This window comes from Micromys minutus (assembly GCF_963924665.1).
Source record: "Micromys minutus genome assembly, chromosome: 2".
In the NCBI taxonomy this organism is placed as follows: domain Eukaryota; kingdom Metazoa; phylum Chordata; class Mammalia; order Rodentia; family Muridae; genus Micromys; species Micromys minutus.
The window spans coordinates 13,574,210-13,593,378 of record NC_137971.1 but is presented as its reverse complement, the minus strand read 5'-3'; the positions used below and the strand labels follow the sequence as shown (position 1 = coordinate 13,593,378).

The 19,169-nt window shown below is 51.5% G+C and overlaps 1 protein-coding gene across 2 annotated transcripts in view; it reads right to left on the bottom strand.

Moving 5' to 3' along the window:
- Positions 1 to 19,169, bottom strand: part of SH3PXD2A (SH3 and PX domains 2A) — a 193,263-nt gene that overhangs the window by 70,933 nt on the left and 103,161 nt on the right. For both annotated transcript variants that reach the window (XM_080912611.1, XM_080912612.1), the window contains exon 6: positions 6,334 to 6,362. In XM_080912611.1, the coding sequence (XP_080768737.1) occupies positions 6,334 to 6,362 (29 nt within the window). The remainder of the gene's footprint in view (positions 1 to 6,333; positions 6,363 to 19,169) is intronic.

Genomic DNA, 19,169 nt, shown 5'->3' with positions numbered 1-19,169 from the left:
AGCCGACGAAAGGCCAGGCTGAGGTTTGCTCTCTACCTAGAGCGTCAGATGCCAAACCCTGATCTCCCAACTCCAACAACAACATAACCACATCAGCACTGACTGATCTCATTAGTTGGGCCCAATAAGTCCAGTTAATGATCTCGGAGATGGAAGGCAGGCTGAGCTCACAGCTTTCCTAAGAATAAACAGGACTTCATCAGAAACATCATCAACACTTGCCCAAGAGAACAATCTTGCAACACTCTTGAGCAACCCCGTTAGCATTTAAACCGGAGCTCTGGGTGGGAAGGAGCACCAGGCCCCCTCTGCCTGGCAAGTGGCACTCTTGAAAGCCACGATTCTAGAGGCTCTGTAGGCACTGTGCCCCCTAGTGGCAACTCTCAAAACTCCACCATGGGCAGCAACCACAGCTACTTCCGGTTCTCACAGTTGCCCACGAGAGCGCATCTGCAATCGGTACTTAAACAGGCGTGAGGCTCAGCCGACCCGCGGGAGAGGCCACCCAGCTCCCACGCATGCAGCCGTTTTCAGGAGGCATTTTCGTGGTGGTGGCTAAAGCCCGTCCTTAGTGGAAGTTAAGTGGAATTGTGCAGCACTGGGGCGGTGGCGAGGGACACCAGAGCCGAGAAGCTGTGAGGCTGCAAAGCGTCAGGACAGACCGGGGCTCCCTGAAGACCCGCATGTGTAGACAGCAGTTCCAGGCTGTCTCCGGGTCCAATCTGGTTTCTTCAGGCCTATCCTACGGGTTCAGGCTGGGCTAGACAGCCCTGCTGGTGTGTAAACCAGCTCCTTACAACAGCCCTCATACCCTGGTCTCCCTATGAGGTTCAGGCTGGTCTTGAACCTCTTACAATTTGTCTGCTTCCGTTTCTCCAGCTGAACAGTGAGCTCCAGGTGAAGGACCCTGTCCAAGATCACATGACTGAAAAAAAAAAAAAAAAAAAAAAAAAAAAAAAAAAAAACCAAGGACTTGAGACAGGAGACTCAAGTGTGCTGTGCTTTGTCAACTTAAAACTGACTCGGGCTGGAGAGATGGCTCAGTGGTTAAGAGCACTGACTGCTCTTCCAGAGGTCCTGAGTTCAATTCCCAGCAACCACGAGGTGGCTCACAACCATCTGTAATGGGATCTGATGCCCTCTACTGGTGTGTCTGAAGAGAATAACAGTGTACTCACATATATAAAATACATAAATGTTAAAAAAAAAAAAAAACAAAAAAAAAAAAAAACAAACCTAAATCTTACGGAAGAAGTAACCTTAACTGAGAAGATGCCTTTATCAGACTGGCCCGTGGGGCTTTTTTTTTTTTTTTTTTTTTGGCTGATTAATAGTTGACTCGTATAGTGTCACCCCTGAGCAGGTATAAACCACAGCCGGGAGAGCCACATAGAGCAAGCTAGCAAACAACATTCCTCCATAGCTGGTGCTCCAGTTCCTGCCTGGAGTTCCTGCTCTGACAAGAACCAGACTGTGAGTGTGTAAGCCGCATGTAAGCCACATATAAGCCGCACAAACCCTTCCCAGGATAAGCAGCTTTTTATTCAGAATGTTATATCTCAGTCAGCTTGACAGACACCTTCCGGCTCCCAGACTTTCTTAAAGCCCAGACTGAACCATCAAATCCACCCAGGTCGCCACCGGGGTCCACCCGTCTCAACTCCTTCCCCTCCACGGAGCTCCAGTCACCAGCCAGAAAACCGATCCAAATCACATCACTGTCCCAACACATCTCCTTGGTGTCCCTCTGTCCCCCTCCCCTCAGCTACATCCTGCCTCACCTCAGATCCCCACCCCGCTGGTGTGCCCTTGGTCAACCAGCCATGTTACCCCACCCACTCTCCTCCGTCACACAGATCCTTTCATAGAGCAGCTCGTCACTGCGAACTTCCAAACGGTGGGCATATTTCTGTAACGCCAACCTGTGTACGGTGCCTGAATACAGCTGGAGTTCAGTAAGGTCGGATAAGTGACTTCCAAGCCCGATGAGAAGCCACCTTTGCACTCTCACAGTGTGATCCAGGTTTCAAGGTGTTGGCTGAACGGCAGTAAAGCAAAAACATGTACACGGCAACTAACTAGAGGGTCAGCGACTGGGAAGGAGCTTTTTTGGGGGAGGGTAAGGTTGGAGCGGCTCCTCTGAGTCTGTAAACAACACAGAGAGAGCCAGCAAGGAGGAGGAAGAATATTCCCGGTCGACGGAACATCAAGTACAAAGGCCGTCAAAGGAATGAACCCGACGTCTGAGGAGCAGACAATGACCATGCAGGCTCGACCTGGTGGGAATGTGTGTAGGGGATAGAGCCTGGATCAGAAAGGCTGCAGGGGTCAGTTATGCAGGGCTCTAAAGCCAGAAAAAAGAGGAGTTCTTTGCGGTGTGAAGTCTCCTGGGGGAAATTTCAGCAGGTTTGGAATGTACTCTAAGAGTGCCCTCTAGTGGTGCTGTGGGGAATGGCAGCAACAGTAGTGAAGGTTTAAACCCTGGGGGCTTCCTGGGAAGCTGAGGGATTCCCTCAGAGGGAAGGCTTCTGACTAACACAATAGCGGGCACACGCAGGAGTGGGTCAGGGGGTCCAACTGATAGGCAGAAGGAAGGGAGGCCCAAAGATGGCTTCAAGCCATTTGGCAGATGGTACCAAGTCCTGGCAAAGAAAGATTTAGAAAGAAAAAAAGTTGCTGAAAAGTTCAGGCCACACCCCCCCTTCTGTCAAATGTCACCAGCCATACCCCCTCCACCAGGTGTATGTATGCCATGTGACACTGTTCTTCCTCTGCTCTGTGGAAGCCTTGCTTCTGATTTGTTTTGGGGGGGGTGGGGGGATGGTCTCATCAATTACAGAAGCAGCTCCCCCTCAAAGGAACAAAGAAGTTGTTTTATTCCAGAGCCCAATGTGAGTAACCACAGCCTAAGAACAAAGATTCACATCCCCCTCCCCCCGAAAAACATGCTCCAAAGAGGCAGCAATTTTGTTTATAGAAACAGGAGCAAAGAAAGCCATAAAGTGATAGACTCTCAATATACTTTAGGGTACAGCAGGGAGTCAGGCAGCAGTTGCATGGTGGGTGGGAGGGGGCAGGCTCTGCCATAGGCTTTGGAAAGTACCTGACAGTATTCTTAGCACTTAGGTTGGTGGAAACTACGATTCTGTTCATATATCCCAAATGATGTATCTAATGGTCACAGAAAGGTCAGGTTGTATACTGGGGGGGGGGGGGAATAAACAGCTATGGATGGAGCTAAACATGAATCAGGATGATTAGGCGCTGGGCGTGCAACATCCCAACTTCCCACCCCATTGACACTCATTCTCGGACTTCGAGATCTAGTTCAGAGTCTCATGTAACCAAAGCTGGAAGTTATATGGCCAAGGATGCCTTGAACTTCTTGATCCTTCTGCCCAGAGTTCCTGAGTGGCCAGGCTGGGTTCTGGGGATTAAACCTAACGGTTCATGCATGCCAAATAAAGCACTCTGACTCAAGCCCTGCTTCGGAAGTTCTAAGCTCCGGCGGGGCACACTGTCATGTACCTGCTCGCCTGAGCATAAGACAGAGGAATCCTGGAGCCTAGAGTACTTCTAGAAAAGTGTCCTCGGTTCTGTCATCAGCGAGGATCTTCTGCCAAGATGCCAAGCTTTGGAACTAGGCCGGGAAGCAGACAAGAAAGAGCATCCACTTCCCCAGTGTGAGCGACCCTGGGCAGCTTCACCGGGAAGTGGGAGTGCCCTAAACCTGGACTCTGATTCTGCGCATGCTCAGAGCTGTCAGCGCTTTCTCCTTGCCCTGAGGCGGAGCGGAACATGAAGAAACACATGGGAAGTTCTGGGCACCGTGTGCTCACTGAGTAACAGGAGCGAGTGCTTCAGGAATGCCTTCGCTGCTGCAGAAGACGATCTAGCCACACTCAGACACTAACTAGTCATCGCTACTGCCATGTAGGAGTGTCTCAGCGTTCTCCAGGGAAACGGGCCAATGTGATGTGCACATAGAGAAGAAAGGATTTATTTTAGAAATTGGCTCACGTGACGGTGGAGACATGGTGGGCACACAGTCTGATGGGGGGGAGCAGGCAGGAGCCTGGGAATAAGCTGCAGTCAAGTCCAAAGGCAAGCAATGACTTGTTGAAAAGTGTGTGTGTGTGTGTGTGTGTGTGTGTGTGTGTGTTCATGCGTGTTTTCTACTAAGGGCTTCAATTGATTGGATAAGGCCCACCCACTTTAGAGAGGGTAATTGAATTTATTCAGGGTTCACTGACTTAAATGTTAATTTCATGAAGCAACATCTTACAGAAACATACAAATGAAGGCCTGGCTAAACATCTGGGCAAGACGGCCTGCCTAAGCACACATGCACATAGCCATCCAAAGAGGAAAACTCCACCGACACAGAGTGGATGCAAATATCCCTCATTTACAAAAGGCTGAACAGGTATTGAGAGGAAGAACATCTCCCAAGAGTCGCAGGGGGAAGAGCCTGGCTCTGAATGCTTGCTGCCTGGCTCCAGGCTGGCACTTTAACCATGACACTAAGTGGCCATTACCATAAGCAATACTCATGTAAATTAAATTTCCTCATCTGTCTTTTTCTTGGATGGAGGTGGAAGACCATGAAACTGAGGAGGCATCATGGGTACAGCATGGGGGAGGAGCAGGAGTCCACCTTAAACAGGCAGAGCACAAGGAAAATGGGTAACCATTAGTGCTATAGTGTTTATATAATATATATCATATACAATATATAATATGCAATTACATAATATAATATATAATTACATAATATATTACTATATATGTTACTACATGGTGCTATAGTTCTATTATATGCTATTCTATATTATGGGCTAGTCAGTATTACATAAGGCAGGTATTATCATTATTGTTTTAAACACAATCAATGAAGAAAGTTCCTGAAGCCAAGCAGAATGCTGGAATACACCATTGCCTAGGGCACTAGATTTGAACCTCAGACAACTGTGGCTACCAGAGCCTCCGTTTTGCCCCTCCAGCCCAGTTCTCTCGGTTGGTAGTGTTGATGACAGAACTTTTTAGGCTCTCCACTCTCCTTTTGGCAAAAGGAGATGCCCTTCTGCTTCAGGGCATAGCTGAGATGTCCTGGCACAGCTGTGAAACATGTATACACACACATCTTACACTACAACCAAGCATATAAACATGCTTGAACAGGCTTCGACCAACACAACACAGGGGACATTCAGCCTATGCACACAAAGATATAAATACAGGCACTGCCCAGTTATTAGCAGGACCACCCATGTCCACACGACCCACACCCAAGGACACAACTTTGTTCCTCCCAATAAGCTGGTGAGAGAGCATCTGTATACACAGCACATCCAACCCTATATTTACAAGGACACAGAATACAATTACCTCAATTCCCACCCATCATGGGCAGCACACAAGCCTCTATTTGGTCCATAGACCACCCCCGGCATTGAGACATAGGGCCCTTGAACTCGAGCTATTAGACATATCCCTAAGAGTCAGACTATTCAGAAGACTGTCTATGACGCCCCGCCACACAGAAAACACACATGCCCCCATAGATCACTTTGCCTGCCTCAGCCCTACATCTCAGAACTCACCCCACTAATTTTAAAAGATTACCCTCCCCCAAGTAACTACACCCCGCCCACACCCAGGCATGTGCCATTTGGGTGAGCCTCCCGCACCCAGAAAGAATCTTCTGACCCACTAGGGACAGCCTCGCTGTCAGAGAATAACCTCGCTCTTGCTCTTGGGGAGGGCTTATACCTACTGGGGACTGGGGACACCCCCCCACATTTCTTCAAGCCACGCGGCTGCAGAAGATCCACCCCCCCACACACACACACACAAAACCTGGAGCGCAAGCTCAGAGCTGGGGGAGGGTTCAGGTCCGAGGTATGGTGCAACAAACCTAAGTCTCTCAAGAGCGACCCCTTCTCCGTCCCCTCTCACTTTCCCACGCAAGAACCTGCATATTCACAAACTCTTCCACCACAGCAGTATCCAGCAGTGGCTCCTGCAGCTGGGGTGCAGGATCCGGCTGAAGATGCTGCGGTGACTTCGGCCCTTCCCGAGACATCCCCTACCCCCATGCACCCCCCACTCCCATCCAGGAGCCAGAGGGACTAAGGAGGAGAATGAAGGTGTGAATAGCAGAGAACTTGGAGGGCAAGGGTCAGGGAAGGGGCAATGGATGCATCCCCCAGCATACAGGACCACGGTGCCAGCTGGCCAGGCTTCCCCCTCCCCCGAAAGTCCTGCGCAGGATTAGAGGGATGCGTGCAGGCAGCGGGGAGGTGAGAGAGGAAAGCGTCGGGACTCCCTTACCTGATTTCCTCTTGGAACCGCCATAGTCTCTGAAAAAGAAACAACAGCAGATAGACATGGTTAGGACTGGCAGGGGCTCGGGGCTGCAGTTGTTGGGGCGCCCACCGGCGGGCTGCGCCGCTCCCGGTGCCTCTGCTCATGTGATGCCGCGGCCGAGCGAGCGGCGCGCTCCGCAGCTGCACGCACTGCGCGCCGCGATACCCGCCCGCCGGCCCGGCAGCCCGGCCTCCCCGCGGGCGCGAGCTGCCTCCTCGCCCCGCCCTGCCTCTCCGCACCCGGACCGCGCCCCAGCCTGCCCCAAAGGCTCGCCTTTCCACAATCCAACCCAGACCCGAGAGAGATAACAGGGGGTTCAAGTGCGCTTACTAAATAGGGAAACTGAGGCTAGCAGAGGGTAGGTGATTGTCCACACTCTGACCAGTGCTGAGGCCACTCTCACCCCGGGAACCCGTTATGTTCACTCTCCCATAATCAGACCCTCCATGTGCGCAAGACTCCCCCGAAGACGTGCTAGCTGCTTTAAACCACTCCATCTTTCGGGACTGGCACAAGTGATGGGCAAACATCGCCTGCGGGAACAATATTTAGCATTTGTAGTTCTTTTTCTTCAGGGCTAAGGCTGACCCTGGGCATTCTGCTCTGCGGAGCACTATGCCGGGGTACCTGGGAAGCATAGAGCGGTAGGAATGGGGAGTGAGCTTCTAAAGTGAGCGCTGGGTTTAAATCATGTCACTTAAAATAACTGTTGGTAACCTTAGGCATATAGCCCCTCCCATCCTCCGCCCGGAATACAGCCCCTCTGGGGCTCCCAGACCTAGACTCAGAATCGGGCAGCGGCAGACTCCGAAGCAGGTTACCCCTGAGCCCTCTATTCCCTCGACCTCCCTGCCCCCAGTCTAGTGTACTCTTAACATCTGAATTCTGTTAATGCCCAGAAAACAGCACAGGGGCCAGCCTGGGACTTATTTGGAGACAAGAATTGCCTTCCTGATCCCCGAGGACCAAAGAAAATACCACTTGCTACCCATTTTGGGACAAGCAAATTAGCTAACTGGACCTGCTCCGTGGAGGAGGTTTCACTGGAGAGTAATTGCCCAGGGATTCCGGCACTCCATCTCCCAGGCAGGGCTTGGTATTGAGACAAAGTCTCACTTTGTAGTCCAGGCTGGCCTTGAACTTTTGCTTGTCTCTGCCTCCTGGGTGCTGTGGTGACTGGCATGTGCCTCCCCTCTTTCTTGCCCAGTTTGAGAGCCCCACTTTGCAGACGAGGCTCATTCACTGCCCAGCATCACCCAGAGTGAGGAAGGGCTTGTGGTTCTTAAGTCCCCAGGAAGAACCAAATCTGGAGAGCCTGTGGCGCAGAGGTTATGTTACCTCCTAAAAGATCAGGGAGGGCACAGGCTGTGACTTGGTGGCACAAGTTTGTTTCCTATCACTCAGAAGAGGGAGGGTCTCATTCTTCTTCCCTTGCTGTGGCGACTGGTTTTATGTTAACTTGACACACACACACACACACACACACACACACACACACACACACACACACACACACACGAGACATCAGAAAACAGGAAGCCTCAAAGGGGAAAAAAATGCATCCTTAAGAAAAAAAAAACACTCTGTAGGGCACATTCTTAATTCGTGATTGATGGGGGAGGGGGAGAGACCCAGCCCATTGTGGGTGGAGCCATTCCTGGGCTGGTTGTCCTGGGTTCTACAAGAAAGCAGGCTGAGCAAGCCATGAGAAACAAACCAGTAAGCAGCACCCCACCCTGGCCTCTGCATCTGCTTCTGCCTTTAGGTGCCTGCCCTGCTTGAGTTCCTGTCCCAACTTTCTCCAATGATGAACAGTGACATGGAAGTGTAAGCCAGATAAACCCTTTCCACCCCAACTTATACATGGTGCTTCATCACAGCAATGGTACCCCGTCTAGGACACTTGCTGAAGCAGAAGACAGACTGGCAGAGGCCCCTAGATTGCTTGGCAGAGGCCCCTAGATTGCTTGGCAGAGGCCCCTAGATTGCTTGGCAGAGGCCCCTTGATGTCCAAATGTGGGGAGAATTCCCAGCAAGGAAAGGGTTATTAAGTGGTGGCCAAGGGGAAGGGCAGGAAATAGCTGGCAATTCAGAGCCCCCACTTTCCCAAAAGGCTTGTTGAGTTCTGGAACTTCATCATCCACTGGCCCTTCCCAAGGCTGCAGTGGCCAAGCAGGAATGGCCTCCTCCCTTCAACGGCTACCTTCTCCTGCCTGAGATTATCTTTGAACTGGTCAGCAGCCGGGTTGGGAGGCAGGCACGCTGTCCCCATGGGACAGGGGAACAGAGGAATGAGGTGTAAGTCATGCAGTCTCGCATGCTTGGTGCTTTGTGCCAGGCACCACATTGATGGATCTCGGGCTGACCATTCAATAGAATCATCCAGAAAGCTGGCTAGAAACTCGGGGTGGAGCCACCCAACCCTACTTGGTTGTCTGTGCTTCCAAGAAGCTTCCTTAGGACTCCGGGGCTGGGCCAGGGTTGCATAAGCAACCCAGCCACCCCTCCGGAATATTTGTGTTCAAATTTGCAGACAAAACCTCTAGCCTTGTCCTATGATCAGAGTCTCCCCAGGGTTCCTGGATTTCTCTCCCTGTAGATACTATGCTTTTTTTCTTTCAGGTAAGAAGAGCAAGGATTATAGATACGTCCTTGTCCCAAATCAGCCAATGAGTGAGTGTGGTTGGGTTGGGCTGAGGCTACATACAAGCTCTACCCTCCTAGAGCTGTGGGCACCTGAACAGAAGGCAGCACCCTGGGGCTGACAACCAGGTGGGTAGAAAAGGAGACTGGGTCTTGGCAGTGGGGGCAGCCAGGTCATAACTAATTGGTAGGGTGGGAGTTAGCGGGACCTATAAGATGCCTGGCCCTCAGCCCAGGGAAGGCACTGCCTTAGTAGGAAATCTCCAGTTTTTAGGATGTTTCCGGTTGGGCACCTTTCAGCAAAGCCAGTCTGTATTTTTAGCTGCTGAATATTCTGAGAAGCAGCTTAGGTATCTGGGACTCCCCAGTCCCTCACATACCAGGCGGGGTAGGAAATGACAGGGCTCTCCCACCTCAGGCACAGCCACCTGACTGCCCTTCAGTCAGTTCTGGGACAGCGGGCACCCTCTGTTGGAGTCCAGTTCCCCAATGACTCAAGGTCCCAAGTCACCAACTTAAGACTGCAGCCTTAAGTTGTCAATAGCAGCTGCTACCCTGCCTGTGCTCCACCCTCTGGAAGTCACAGCCCAGCCCACCTCTGACCTCCTGCTGAATCACTAAGTCCCAGGGAGTCACAGGAAGGCTCAGAGGGAGGGCAGCATCTCCCTTTCCTGATGCCAGAAGCTAATGTAATTGGAAAGGACTTTCAGGCTCCATCAGGGCATTCAGCCTTTGAGCTGGTCAGGGGTGACTAATCAAGACAACAGGCACCAACTGTGCTAAGAAAATTGGAACATGGGATTTGGGGGGGGGGTCAAACTGGGCAAACTGGGACTGGTGGTTCCCTGTGGTCCACAGGTTGGACCGCAAGAGAAAAGGCCAAGATCCCCCCTGCAGCTCTCATCTGTGTCTGCAGAAGACACACTGCTTATCTCTGGGCCCTTCCTGGGAAGATGCAATGAGGCTAAGACCTCTTGTTCCAAGTCTGGCTGTTTGCTGTGCTGATGACCCTGAACCCTTCTCCATCCACAGGATGAGGACAGTCACAGAGCCAGCACCCAGGAGAAAATACTATACAGTGCTGTATGAGACTGTTACGTGCTGTCACGGAAGCCAACCAAACAACAGCCATCTTTGGGAGTTAAGCTTCGACTGTTTACATCCCTCATCCAAGGGTGGGCAGGGTCATGTGACCCTCTCCTGAGTATCCAGCAGCTCCGTATCTCCTGCGTATGCAAGTCTGCCCTAAGTGCACATGGCCTGGGGGAGTGGCTTGAGTATACAGGCCCAGGAAGACTAGGGTAAGGAACTCCATCTATGTGGCTCTGGGAGAGCCATCGTCCTGGCTGGATAAAAACTTTCTGGTGTGGCTTTTTGAGGGGAGCACCCACACTCCAGAAAGTAACCCCCAATCTATGCTTTGTAAGGAAACCCAATAAAAGCACTGGCTCTCTAGGGTGTACTCTGGTGGAATGGCGCCTTGACTTGTCACCCGAACCTTAGGGTCGGGGTGTACTGGGCTATGTCTTCCCCTGGGGAGTAATTTAAGCAGCTAGTGTGCTGGGAAAGGAATGGCCTTGTGATAGCATTAACTGTCAACCTGACAGACTCAGTCACCCAGGAGGCCAGCCTCCGGGCATACCTTTAAGCTGCTCTCCAGATGGCAAAGATTCTTTTAAACTTGGGATGCTTGGCTCAGGGAGATGGTTCAGTAGGCAAAGGGGCTTGCTGCCAAGCCTGGTGAACCAAGTTTGAGCCAAGTTTGATTCCAGGCACCCATAAGTTGTCCTGACTTCATATATATGCTATAGACAAATCCATATTCCCTCTCCCTCTCCCTCCTCCTCTCCCTCTCTCTCTCTCCCTCCCTCCCTCCCTTCCCCCCCTCCATCACCACCACATCATTAAAACGTAATAAACAGGCCAGAGTGTAGCTTCTGCTTCTCCTTCCTACTCGTTTCTCTGGGTGAGGCCTGTGCTCTCCCCGGCAAGCCCGTGAAGAGGAAGAGGCCGGAGTAGTAGGATGGAGAAAGGATTTGTCTTTGTGTGTTAACCGCCTGCTCTCCACCTCACTCCTCTGACGGCTACATCAATGCAGGCGCGTCGGTGAGTGATCTCTCGGCCAGACTTCAGAAACATTATCTTGATTCAGCTCATTGAGCTAAAAGGACCCAACCAGTAGGGGCAGCACCATTCTGTGGACCGGGGTCCCAGAGTGAAGTAAAGGTGATTTTTTTAATATCATATCACAGCCTTATCATATCCCTATACCACACTCTTGGGGGTCTCTAGCACTCGGTCTTCAGTGCTGAGAGGCAAGTGGAGTTGGGTGTTAATCCACTTTATGAACGGAGAGACTGAGGTCTTAAGGGAGCAAGTAGTAGCTTGCCCAGGATCCAGAGGGTTAGACTGACAGTCCTGACCCACAATGCTCTAGTGGGACTGCACCAGGACCTAGTAAGAACCAGACTGCAAACAGAAGACACACCATGGGCTCTTGTTGGGAAAGAGAGGTGGTTGCCCTGTCCATCAAGGTTACCAGAGAGGGGAGAGCCAGGAAGAGTAGTTGAGGCCAGTGAGAAAAGTCAGGGAAGGGAGCTCCGGTGGTGGCCGTGAGGGAGGATGCTATGTCCTTGGCAGGCTGAATTTGGTGAGCAAGCAGAGCAGCCTGAAGCCTCCTTCCCCTCCCTCCCTCCCATCACTGAATCCTGGCACCGAGCTCAGACTCCCTTTCACTGTCCTTGCCCTGCTGTCTGCTGGCTGACTTTGGCAGTGTGGCCTGGGGTGCCCGTCTACAGGTCTGCTGTTGCTGCTCAGAACTGCTCAGGAGAAGCACTCTAGCTGCCAGATGGCTGACTTGAGATGACTTTGAGAGTTGGGACGCAGGGGCTCCTTAGAATAGGGGGACTGGGGCAGACTGTATTTTATGGAACCTTGGCTGAGGGCTTAATCTAGTCCAGCAGAGACCATGGTGATCTGAACCAGTCACCATGGTGATCTGAACTAGTCACCAACCCATAAGCACGTAGTAGGCTGCTGTTGTGGGACCTTAGGATCTATGGAGGCAGGCACGGAAGAGCCTGGATCACAGGTTTGTGGTTGCAGGTGGGTCCCAATGCCGCACAGCACAATGAGGAAGCTAAGATTCTCAGACAGCTGATCCCAAGGGTCACCGGGGTGGTGACACTCCAGGTGGGGCTAAATCGAGGCACCCTCAAGGACAGAGCCTTTTGAATCCAAGGAGAGGACAGGAGTGAGAGGGAAGACTGGAGAAGCAGAGATAAGCAGCGGCTTCGAAGCACCGTTAAAATGTAGAACCGACTAGAAACCATCAGAATTGTTTATGGTCAAGGTTGTTTTGTGAAATGTCAGATTTAGTCATCTGTCTGCCTGTCTCCCTGTGTTGGGTTGTGATATGAGATGTGCTCCCTAGTTGGCTGGGACAGTTTTCTGGGCTTCGATTTCCTTATCTCTAGAGGAAGGCTACTCTGAGGAGCCAACAAAGCTTTTGGGAGACTCTGGCTCTGCATGAGACCCACACAGAAAGAAGAAACATGTTCTTCTGGAAGCTGAGCGAGAGCATCCGAGCAAAGGGGGCCCCAGGTCAGCTGAGGTCTGCAGAGCTCCGGGAGCTCTCTGCCCCCCCATAGCCTGGAGCTATGTTCTGGCCTTTGAAAGCCTCTGCACAGCATGGTCTCAAGAGGCAGTGACCGCCAGGCAAGACAGAGGAAGCGTGGATACCATTCTATGCCCCCATTTGTACCCCAGTCTAAACTGCAGCACTAAAGGCTCTGTGTCCAACAAGAATCTGGCCTTTCTCTGAAGGGCTTTCGTTTTACAGGGTTCTAAGAATGGGCCCCATTGTGACCATGAGGAGAGTCTAGAGAGGCCAGATTCCTGCTCTGGGTGAAAACGCTGAATTCCTGGGGCTAAGGAAAGGGTCTTGGGTCCTCCAGTCTGTGTCCTAGAAAGCCTGTATCCTATGACCATTATAGACTTCAGAAGATACCCCTACACACACACACACACACACACACACACACACACACACACACACACACACACGGAGAGGGAGGGGAGGGGGAAAAGGGGAAGGAGAAGGGGGGAGAGGGAGGGATTTTGCTCATCTCCTGAGAATCCCAGAGTCCCCACTGTTCTGTCCACAGAGAGAAGTCAAAACACTGTCTGCCTCCTCCAACTTGACCCACCATCTGGAGCGCATAGGCCCTGGATTTACCTGGAGCTCAGGGATGTCTCCATAATGATGTCTGGGCCTCGGAGCAATGGCTGAGAAGGAAGAGTGGGTGGGCTCAAAGCCTGGTCTAGCTACCTGCCATGTTGGAGCTCTTTGAACCTTCTGTTAGAGAGGGGCCAAAACAATTCTTGCTTTAAAAGTTGGGGTTAACTTGGGCAATGTGTAAAGCTCTTAGCGTGGTATCATGGGAAAGATTCCAACCAAAAGCTTGGTTCATAAAAGGGTTGGAGCTGGAGTGGGGTTGTTGGCTCAAGAGAAGGGAGCTGTAAGATACTGGACCCATCACACGGATGCCAACTTAGAGCATGACAGCAGACAGATCTTGATTCTCACCTATGGCCTTCCAATGAGACACACCCAGTGGGAGAGTTGGGGCCAGGAAAAAAAAAATCCCCACAAAACAAAGCTCTAGCAAAGGGAAACGAGGCAGGCCCACCGCTGTGGAGTAGCACCTGACTCCCTGCTGCTGGCTCTGCCGGCCCTCCTCTTAGCCATGGGTGATTCTGAAGGATGCCGAGAGTGTCGGCAACAAAACACAGCAGTGGGGTTCAACTATGAAGTCCCCATAGAGCAAGTCAAAGAAAGCCTTCCATGTTTGGAGGCTTTCTCTGGCTCTTTCAAAGTCAGTTGCTTATCCCATGCTGTAAGTCACCAAGTGGTTGCTGGGAATTGAACTCAGGACCTCTGGAAGAGCAGCCAGTCCTTTTAACCGCTGAGCCATCTCTCCAGTCCTAGTTGCTTATTCCCCAATCAATCCATCATGTATCCTACATCCAGCCATCCCCCAGCTTTTCTCCATTTTCCATTCATGCTTCATTCTCTGCCTCCTACCCATTAACACCCCATTCATTTCGCCCACCAACCACCCATTCATCCACCTTCCATCTTCTACCAATCACATATCCATTTTCCATCTGACATCCACTCTTTACCCATATCTTAACCGAGAGGTTCTTACAGACTCATTCCCATGCCTGAGGCAGGCCCATAGCATACACTGCCCTGCCTTAAAGTCTGCACCATCCAGCTAATAAGTGAAGACAAACATCCAAGGAAAGAGAACAGAACTCAGCTCATGACTGGGTACCAAAAATCGCTGACAAGAGTCTATTGTATAGGAATTCCCAGGGCAGGGGAGTCTGAGTGGCCTGGGGTGGTCAGGGAGGGCTGCTTAGAAGAGGTAGGTACTGGGGTGAAAGCCCAAGAGCAAGAACGTTTAGAAAGTTAGAGCAGGGGCAGGGGAGAGTTGGGGTGGAGGGATGAATGAATGCAGGGGGAGGGACAGGGGGAGGGACAGGGGGAGGAACAGGGGAGAGAAAGGGGCAGGGGCTGGAGCTGGGGCTGGAAGAGATATAGACAGTGTGCCTGGGTCTCAGCCCAGCCTGGTTTCTCTGTTTAGGTGACAGAGTAGCTGGGCAGAGGGTTCATCTCTCTACAGTGTGTGCCTGAACTGTGTGGTCTGTGTGGTACGTAGGACAGACAGACAGACCCACCGCCATGAGAGTGCCCATGAAGAATCCTTGGTTTTGGGCTCCTAACCTCCCAGCCCTGACCTGATCCAGTGCCTCAGCCTGCATGTGAAAGGTGGGAGGTAGGCAGTCCCCAAGCGTCTCCCAGGTACTTGGGCCACCTGTGCTGCTCTGTCAGGGCCAGGACCCTGGAGGTCACATAGTCGTCTGTCAGGAGGTCTTAGACACTAACTGCAACACAAAGACACAAGCACGAACCATGCAGAGATGCCAGGCCCCATGCTTGAGTCTAATTTTACTGCTGCGGCTCAGAGAGGCCAGGTTACTCTCCTGGTGTTGCACAGCTAGTAACGAGGGAGCAAGACTGCTGACTAAGGGCCTTTTATGCCTACAAACCCTCTCAGGTGTGTCAAACCATGAGGGCTCAGCCTCACAAAGGCTTCTCTTCCAGAAAGCCCTCTCAAGCTTTTGACCTCCAGGGACACATATATTCCGCTTCGGCCTCCAATACCTAGAGTTACTTTAACTGGAGTTGCCCAGGAGATTTCTCTAGTAAGATGATGGTGATCTTTATCAGACTGTCCAAAAAAGTGACTACTGCCTATGATGGCCACTAAGCACCCCCACATGTGACTGCAATCTCAAAAATCTATGACAGAATTGGGTATGTCATGACAAACATCCCTAATCACAAACTTGGGAAGCTGAGACAGGAGGATTACTATAAGCTGAAGGCCAGTTTAGGTTACAAAATTAAGAACTGTCTCACAATCACAACAACAAAAATAAGTTAAACACACACACACACACACACCATGATACACATGATCCAACGGCTCCTTCCATGGTTCGATTCACAGTGCCAAAACAAACAAAACAAAACCAAACAAAAAAGCCTGGAGAATTTTAAGACTCTACCTTAAAGGAGGGAACACAATGGCTAGGGATTTCTTTACTGACCTCAGATCTTCCCCTACAGCACCTATTAAATAGTTTTCTCCTAGATTAAAATACTCCATTCTGGGCCAGAGAGATGGCTCAGGGTAAAGAGGTCCTGAGTTTAATTCCCAGCAACCACAACCATCTGTAATGGGATCTGGTCTCTTCTTCTGGTCTGTCCAAAGACAACTACAGTATATTCATATACATTAAATAAATATTTCTTTAAAAAAGTTCCATTCTGCAAAGGTTCTTTAAGACTGAAAGTAAGCAACTCAAATAACTTCAGGAAGTTCCTGAAACCGACCAGATTCACTAGGTTTCTCCCTCCATCACCAAGAGTAAACAGTAAAGAGAGCCATGCTTGGTCAAGCCAAATTGTAAACAGGAAGCAGAGGTTGGACAAGCAACCTGGAAAGAGGCCAGGAGAATTGTCTGGAAGAGGGTTAGCTAACTGGGCCACCTGGAAAGAACACTGTCCAACCTGTTGAAGGTCTGCAGGGTGTGTGCAGTGCTACAGATTCCTAGTTTTTCTGAGCTGTCATCCATGCTGGGGTGGGCTTTGGTGATCAATCTGTCTGTGAGTCATTTCTGCTCCAGTAAATAATCCCTCACCCATATTTCTGAGTACAATCAAGAACGGAGTTAGCTGCTAGGCCCACCTCAGCACAGTTTTCCTCTCCCTCCATCTGCATTGCTCATCACTCTGCACTGGCCTCATAGTTATTGTGATGGAGGCTTTTTAGGGGAACCAAGATCCATAGGCAAACTGATAACACCATCTGGGACTGGGATGGGGGGGAGACAAAGGTGGGCACTGAGGGAGGATGAGGAGGTTAGGCTGCTAGAGAGGGTGGACCTGGGAGGGATGTGGGAAAGTAGCCAGGCTCAAGTGATAGAACATCTCCCAGACGGGAAGAGGGTCTGGCTCTGTGGGTAAAGCTCTCTGGCAAGACCAGAGGGCTGCTAGGTTGCAGAGTTGGGGTCCCTAGACCCCTGGGATATGGCTTCCCCTACTGCTTTCATATTTCCCAGGAATCCCCTCTGCTGTGAGGCTGACAGGCCTCTTGGGGGCTCCTGGATCCCAGGGAACAGAAGAGAATGTATGAATGCCAAGTCTACATGTCTTCAGTGTGTCACCAAGAGGCGGACTTAATGAGGCAGCTCCACAAAGGGGCAGGCGGCTGCCACATTCCACACAGTGGGCTCAAAAGGCAGGCCAGGGGCTCGCAGCCAAGAGCCTTTGTTGCTGGGGAAACTTGGGGAAGAGCCTCCCCATGCCAGCTTAGGGGCTTCCAGTGGCCTACCAACTGTGTGCTACATTTCTGAGTGTGTCCAAGTGCAAAAGGTTTCCTGGAACTCTGATCCACCCCAAAGTCTAGTCCAGCACTGGGGTGATACCTAGTTTTCAGGCCTGGCTTTGCCTGGACAAGCAATATCCAGCCTTCCCTGTGCCTCAGTTTCCAGGGTTAGACTGGGTTCTATCTGCCTCCCTCAGGCTCTGGACCCTAGACGGGGGGGGGGGGGGGGGGGCAGAAACGATGGAAGTCACTATTGAACCACCCTTCCCATCCCCAATAAACACTGCTTTTTCAAAGGCGGGGAGACGGGAAGCATCCCTCTCGGGTGTCACAATTGCCAATCCCAACGCTGACAAGAGCCCTACATTTGCTAAGTGTTTCACCATGTAGCTTCAAAATCATGCCTCTGACAGTCACCACATGTCCATGGTAAACATGCCAAACCACATCTTTTAAAGGCTCACCAGGAGGCTGCTTCCCACCATAGCCTCCTCTGTATATGGGCCCAGTGGGTTCTCCAAGGCTCCTGCCTTCCTGAACTGGATATCTGTGAGACTGCTTCCTGCTCAGCCGCTGTACCTGGGACACCAGCGGTTCAACCCCCAGGGCGTTCTTGCCTGGAGCACAGACCTCTCCAGCCTTGAGGCAGTGCCTCAAGTCTCCACTAGGTGGGGGTCAACCTTCTTAGTAGCACCAGCTAGATGCTCCACTCAGTTCTGTATATGTTGAGATCGGGCTGGGTGTCAGGCTCAAAAGGGCCCCACTCCCTGTCTCTGCGGAGTGGAGGGCCTGGGGGGTGTGAGCTGGGAGGAAGACGCCAGGGTGGCTGTGAAAGAGATGGGAAGGGAGGAGGGAAGGTAAATCAGAGGGAGAGGCAAGAAGGAAGACAGGGCCCTGAGGTTAGAGCTGGTGGGCTTCCTAGGAATAGGCCATTGGGGACTCAGAGAGTCACCCTAAGCACAGTGGACAGTCACCACTAAGTCACTCAGGTCTTTGGAACGCCCCATAACTGCTGTGTGCCAGTGGGCTGTATGTGGACTGATGGGGGTGCTGGGCTCCCCTGTCGTCACATCACTATTTGTCACATCAGTGGCACACTCAAGACAATTTGAAAGGCTGGATGTAGATCTGTGGTTTAGCACCTGCCTGGCACAGCCAAGGTCCCTGCCTTCCACACTCAGAACCACGAGAAAACAAGTGGGTTTTATAATATGTGATCCATACATTACTAAAGTCATCCGGGAGATCCCTCACGCTCTGAGCCTCATCACTGAGCTGGGCTCTAAGGCTCACAGACTGTCAGTGGAAGTTCCAGGGTGCGTGGGACACAAAGTCGGATGTATTTACTCTCCATCACCCCAACCCCACCTCCACCCCAGTGACAAGTAAGATGGCTACCTGCTGGTGAGCTGGAAGGGATTGGTACGGTTAGTGGGAGGAAGTCTACATTTGGAGGGGATGATTGCTCAGAGCATCCTTTACCCACCGGATGGTGCCCATCCTTAGAATTTTATCCAGGAACTCTGGAGGCTGGAGGAAAGTCTCCAGGACCACCTCTGGCGTCTCTATGGTGGATCTTGTGGTGAGGCTGGAGATATATCCAATTTCCTCAACTGTAGAAGAGATTACCATCTTTCTAGGAGAATACCAAAAGCTTGACAGTACCACTGCAGGTGGTTGTAATACTTAGTCTGACCACCAGGTGGCGAAAGATACACACAGATCTGAAGTGAGGCGCTGGTTCCAAGCCTCTCAAAGTTAGGTCGGTGCTCCAACTCCAACCTCAAGCGCCTTCCAGACCACTAAGGGAAGGGATCCCAGGGATTTCACAAAGCTTGTTCCTCACTTTGAGGTAGTGTTTGTTTATTTTTCCTATTCTTATAGCCATTAGACCTAAGTTGTTACATACTTGGACCACTACAATAGCCACCTAGTTTTGACAGAACCACAAGATGTCAGTGTCGATGTACCTAGTCAGTGCCTTCCTTGCACCCACCTGCTCTCAGAACACTCCCTAAGGCTCCTCCTGAGACAGACTCTTCCCTGAGGTTTGCCACAGGCTCCCTCTGGCCTTGGTGCCCCCACCTGCTACCTGACCTGAGTAGCTTGCCATTGGTCTCAGGTTGAATGCCTCCTCTTTCTGGGAGCCTCCGACCACCTGACCAGGCTGGCCTGGTGCTGTGGGCAGCCCTG